Here is a 6,463-nt window from a genome sequence, read left to right as displayed (position 1 = left end):
GGAGAAATGGGTCAAAATTCACCCAACTTATTGTGGGAAGCTTGTGGAAGGCTACCTGAAACGTTTATACCCAAGTTAAACAATTTAAAGGCAATGCTACCAAATACTAATTGAGTAAACTTCTGACCCACTGGGAATGTGATGAAAGAAATAAAAGCTAAAATAAATCATTCTCTCTACTATTATTCTGACATTTCACATTCTTAAAATAAAGTGGTGATCCTAACTGACCTAAGACACGGAATTTTTACTAGGTTTAAATGTCAGGAATTGTGAAAAACGGAGTTTAAATATATTTGGCTAAGGTGTATGTAAATTTCTGACTTCGACTGTGTGTGTGTGTGTGTGTGTGTGTGTGTGTGTGTGTGTGTGTGTGTGTATATATATATATATATATATATATATACACACAGTATATACTGTATATTTACATTTACATTTACGTCATTTAGCAGACGCTCTATATACAGTATATATATTGACAATCCAATTGTTGCGCAGATTTTCCAAAATATATTTTGTTTTGTAGCCAACAGGTGTATAGTGCCCCTTAGAGGCATTTTTACCTATTTGTTTTTAAACAAAGTCTAGTACCTCATGAATGCAAATTGGAAATAGCTGTTGTATTACAGCTTTTTGGGTGTTTTTAGATGAAAAATATAATTGTGACAAAAGGGGTAAAAACAAATCTTTTGAAAGTCACTTATGAAAGTGCATTTATGACAGTGTTGATCCAAAAGTGGAAAGCCTGTGCTTCTATTGGAGAGATGAAACGGTTATACTGCCTCCTTGTGACAAATGACTGAACAGCATTCTAAACCTATAATAGAATATGTCCATATGCTAAACTGACCAACATTCCTAAATAAGGTTAAATATAAATATAGGCTACAATTAATAGGCCATAGATGTAATTCTTCTGAAAAAGACTGAACCAAAATCAAAATGACTTAAAAGCGTAAGCTGGCATTGTTGATTTTCAGATGTAGGTTTATCTGTGGGGTCCAGACTATATTAGGGTTATATGATGAGGGTTAGTTCCAGGAATCTCATAAGATTCTTTGGGTTAGTGTAGAGACATGGTTTGGATTAAATGTTGGTCTCATATTCCTCTGATGTTCCTGATGCGCAGTGTGCAGTCGTTACAGTACTCTCTCTGTAGATTGGCTTGGACCTGCGCTGCAAGCTGGAGAGGAAGAGTAGAATCAAGCAAGGAATAAAGGCTCTCCTGAATGTTATCTCGAACGGGTTGATATAATCTAGCCTAGAAGCCTACTTCTAAATGGTTGATACTGGTTATGTAGTAATGTTTTAGAAACATTAAGCCGTGTAAAAGTGTGAGTTGATAATTGTGAGCTTCACTTACATTATGCAACGCCTCAATGATCTCCTCCTTACTTATGTCCCCAGCCGAAACTATAGAGACCCTCAAATGGGCGGTCAGAGTTTGGGTATCTGATTGAAAAAATCACAATGTAATATGATCCGTTTTGAGATGATGATCCTAGCCCTACTGAGCTGTAAACGATGCCCTTTACAAAATCAATCATGTTAATGCCATGATTCTTGAGCAACTTGGCAGTGGGAACTATAGCCTACCTTTATGAGAGGTTATGATGTTCTTATGGTCTGCCTCAGTTGTTTCCTTGGAGACAGTATTCTGGAACAAGGTTGTTGTGACTGGTGGTGTTGTGTTACCAGTTGTGTCATCAGAATGACTGGTAATGGTCTGTACTAGGTTAGACACAGCAGGGACGGTATGTGTGGCTTGAAGAGTCCATGTTGATCCAAGTTCTGAAATAATCCATGTATATAACTAACACCTTGTCATGAAACTGCTGTATTCATTCTTGGTCCATACAACTAGGGAATAGGTGAGACTAGATGTTGTTTGACAGTTCAGATACTAAACAGTGGTGTAAAGTATTTGAGTAAAAATACTTTAAAGTACTACTTAAGTAGTTTTGGGGGTATCTGTACTTTACTATTTATATTTTTGATTACTTTTACTTTTACTCTACTACATTCCTAAAGAAAACAATATACTTTTAACTCCATACGTTTCCCCTGACACCCAAAGGTACTCTTTACATTTTAAATGCTTAGCAGGACAGAAAATGGTCCAATTCACACACTTACCAAAATAACGTCCCTAATCATCCATAATGCCTCTGATCTGGAGGACTCACTCAACACAAATGCTTTGTTTGTAAATTATGTCTGAAGGTTGGAGTGTGCCCCTGGCTATTCATACATTTAAAAAACAAGAAAATTGTGCTGTCTGTTTTGCTTAATATAAGGAATTATAAATGATTCATACTTTTACTTTTACTTTTGATACTTAAGTATATTTTAGCAATTACATATTTAAAACCGAACACCAATAGACTTTACTCAAGTAATATTTTACTGGGTGACTTTCACTTTTACTTGAGTCATTTTCTATTAAGGTATCTTTACTTTTACTCAAGTATGACAATTGGGTGGTTTTTTTCAGTACTGATACTAACCTAGATTAGTGAAGGCTGGGACTTTTGTGACTGTACTGCCCTCTCCTGGTGACGGTGTAGTATTGCTGTCTTCTTTTATTGGCGCTGTTGTGTCGTTTTTGCCAGAACAGAATACTTGGATATCATCATACTCACCAACAGGAGTGGACGTTGTGACTTCTAGTGTGCTGCCATCTTCTGGTGAAGGTGTAGTACTGCTGTCTACTGCGTTAGACGGTAAAGGCATAGCACTGCTGTCTACTGATGGTGAAGGTGTGGAATTGTTGTCTACTGTGTTAGGCGCTGAAGTTGAAGTACTGCTGTCTACTGTGCTAGATGGTGAAGGTGTAGTATTGCTGTCTACCGTGTTAGATGGTTTAGGTGTAATATTGCTGTCTACTGTGCTAGATGGTGAAGGTGTAGTATTGCTGTCTACCGTGTTAGATGGTTTAGGTGTAATATTGCTGTCTACAGTGTTAGATGGTGAAAGTGTAGTACTTCTGTCTACTGTGTTAGATGGTTTAGGTGTAGTATTGCTGTCTACTGTTCTTGGCTCTTGTGTGACTGGCTTTGGAGTGGTGGACGCTTTAGAAAACAAGGAAATGATGGCAGTTAGAAAGTCACGATTCAAACAACCGACTGTTGAGAAAACATGTCATATGTTATGAAATAAGTATAATTTCAACTGGTTGCTTTTGTATGTACTGATAGGACTGGTATTCTATCTGTCCCTCACGTTGTGTGCAGGTGGTCCTGTAGTCATGACAGCAGTCTCCATACAGCTCACAGGCCTGGTCACAGAAACAGCTTCCTCTAATACAGCTGCTATTCGGCCCCAAACAACACAGAACTGGAGGAGATGAGCATCTGTCTGGAAAACAATGGAATAGTGAACACTGAGGCTTCACCTTGTAAAAAGCTAGCCACACTTCTTACAAGTGATCATTATACTGCAGGCCTTCTTATTGCGTTAATATCACTTAGGGACTCCCGTTGAACAGGCAAGTGGGGTATTTACTCACCCTGTGATAGGGTCGATTGGGTTGTTGTGGTAGGTAGGCTTGAGGTGTTGATGGTGGTATTAGAGGTGGAGTCACCCTCTTGGGGCCTGGCTGTGGTGCCTGAAACATGGCTGGTCAGACTACTGCTGGGGTCCTGGGTGGAAGTAGCCATGCTGGGTCGAGCAGAGGTGGGGGTAGAAGGGGTAGTTGGGTGGGATGCGTTCACAGAGCTGTAGTCAGTCTGAGTAGCTGTTGTATGGGTTGGAGAGATAGCTGTAACTAAAGAGAGAAGACAGTGAACACTATCTAAATGATGACACATCCCTTTAAATCATATCTTGTGTTAGTAGTGTGTGCCCATTGTATAGTAAGGCAGTTGACTGACAGATGGGCTGACATCCAGACAGACACCCACACAACACAAGCTATATTAAAGAGATGTGACAACAACAAGTTCAGTGTTATAGTGGCATTCTTCTCCCTAGACGTGAGGTCTCAAGTATCAAGCTATTCACTTATCAGACTAGTCAACATTCCTTACACTGATTTGCACCTTCACTATGATCTCATATTTTGAAGATGAAAAATGGACTGAACATACAGTGCTGTGAAAAAGTATTTGCCCCCTTCCTGATTTCTTATTTTTTTGCACATTTCTCACACTTAAATGTTTCAGATCAAACAAATTGAAATATTACACAAAGATAACCCAAGTAAACACACAATGCAGTTTTTAAGTGATGATTTTATTTATTAAGGGAAAAAAGCTATCCGAACCTTCATGGCCCTATGTGAAAAGGTAATTGCCCCCTAAACCTAATAACTGGTTGTGCCACCCTCAGCAGCAACAACTGCAATCAAGCGTTTGCGATAACTGGCAATGAGTCTTTCACATCGCTGTGGAGGAATTTTTTTAATTCAGCCACATTGGAGGGTTTTTGAGCATGAACCGCCTTTTTAAGGTCACGCCACAGCATCTCAATCGGATTCAAGTCCGAACTTTGACTAGGCCACTCCAAAACCTTCATTTTGTTTTATTTAAGCCATCCAGAGGTGGACTTGCTGGTGTGTTTTGGATCATTGTCCTGCTGCAGAACCCAAGTGCACTTCAGCTTGAGGTCACAAACTGATGGCCGGACATTCTCCTTCAGGATGTTTTGGTAGAGAGCAGAATTCATGGTTCCATCAATCACAGCAAGTCATCCAGGTCCTGAAGCAGCAAAGCAGCCCCAGACCATCACACTACCACCACCATATTTGACTGTTGGTATGATGTTCTTTTTCTGAAATGCTGTGTTACTTTTACACCAGATGTAACGGGACGCACACCTTCCAAAAAGTTGAACTTCTGTCTCGTCAGTCCACAGAATATTTTCCCAAAAGTCTTGGGGATCAAGATCTTTTTCCCCAAAAGTGAGACGAGCCTTTATGCTCTTTTTGGGCAGCAGTGGTTTTCGCCTTGAAACTCTGCCATGGATGGCATTTTTGCCCAGTCTCTTTCTTGTGGTTGAGTCATGAACCCCGACCTTAACTGAGGCAAGTGAGGCCTGCAGTTCTTTAGATGTTGTTGTGGGTTATTTTGTGACCTCTTGGATGAGTCGTCGCTGTGCTCTTGGGATAATTTTGGTGGGCCGGCCACTCCTGGGAAGGTTCACCACAGTTCCAAATTTTCTCCATTTGTGGATAATGGAACTCACCGTGGTTCGCTGGAGTCCCAAAGCTTTAGAACTGGCTTTGTAACCCTTTCCAGACTGATAGATGTCAATTACTTTGTTTCTCATCTGTTCCTGAATTTCTTTGGATCGCGGCATAATGTCTTGCTTTTTGAGATCTTTTGGCCTACTTCACTTTGTCAGACAGGTTCTATTTAAGTGATTTCTTGATTCATCAGGTCTGGAAGTAATCAGGCCTGGGTGTGGCTAGTGAAATTGAACTCAGCTTTCCAAAAAATGTGATTAACCACAGTAAATTCATGATTTAACAAGGGGGGGCAATTACTTTGTCACATAGGGCCATGAAGGTTCGGATAGCTATTTTCCCTTAATAAATAAAAGTATCACTTAAAAACTGCATTTTGTGTCTACTTGTGTTTTCTTTGTGTAATATTAAAATGTGTTTGATGATCTGACAAATGTGCAAAAAAATAAGAAATCAGGAAGGGGGCAAATACTTTTTCACAGCACTGTAGATGTTTGCCTAGTAAGTTATATAGATATGGTGACAGATAAATCTGATCAGTAAGAGAAAAGTGATATATTATTGTTATAACACAAAACGATACTTTCTTACGTCATGCAATAATGGACTACACTTTTGATACGTGATCTTCGTATATCTTGGACTTTGAAACATTGTAAGCTTCATATCAATCTTTTTAGAATTTCAACATTGGCTATCAAGTTAAATCATACTTTCTGCCCACACCCATCAGATCTTTAGGAGGAACCATCAACAAACAATAAACATTTCAAAATGATGTCTAAGATAACCCAATATTCTAAATAAAAACAACATCAAATATATTGTATGTCAATAACTGTCCTTTCCCTTTGTTCCCTACCTGTTGACAAGGTCCCCTGTGTATAGGGAAGAAGAATCAGCATCAGAAGCACGATGTGTACGGTAGACCCATCCATCCTACTGTCTTACAGCCAAATGTGGTGAACATTCATTTATGTGGGTATGAATGAATACACTGGCAATCATACACACGGTCGCACACGTATGCAGACAAACGCAGAGTGAGTAATCCCATGGTTTGCTAGGTGCACAAACACATATTTTCCTTCAAGTTTGGTAATATCCTATTACCTCAGACTTGACACCACAGTCGTATCTGTTTCCCTAAAAGTCACAGTGGCGTCTACTGGTTTAGTAACAAGAACATTCTTTTCATTATTGGTTCATGTTTGACATGTAAGGAATGGTGTGTATTTCCTCTGACTAGACCAATGGAGGCACACATGACCAGAC

General features: G+C 39.4%; 1 protein-coding gene across 1 annotated transcript; it reads right to left on the bottom strand.

Annotated features, from left to right (window-relative positions):
- Positions 1-703: 703 nt before the first annotated feature.
- LOC106599620 (uncharacterized) lies at positions 704-6,402 on the bottom strand. The gene is made up of 7 exons (XM_014190909.3): positions 6,051-6,402; positions 3,512-3,769; positions 3,226-3,360; positions 2,646-3,074; positions 1,600-1,794; positions 1,367-1,455; positions 704-1,186 (listed from the first exon to the last, which is right to left on the bottom strand). The coding sequence occupies exons 1-7, from the start codon at positions 6,124-6,126 to the stop codon at positions 1,103-1,105; spliced, it is 1,266 nt and encodes a 421-aa protein (XP_014046384.1). The 5' UTR covers positions 6,127-6,402; the 3' UTR covers positions 704-1,102.
- Between the last annotated feature and the right edge of the window lie 61 nt (positions 6,403-6,463).

Source organism: Salmo salar, chromosome 03, assembly GCF_965601325.2.
Source record: "Salmo salar chromosome 03, fSalSal1, whole genome shotgun sequence".
Taxonomy (NCBI): domain Eukaryota; kingdom Metazoa; phylum Chordata; class Actinopteri; order Salmoniformes; family Salmonidae; genus Salmo; species Salmo salar.
Note: the sequence above shows the minus strand (reverse complement) of the source record. Positions and strands in the feature narration are given on the sequence as shown.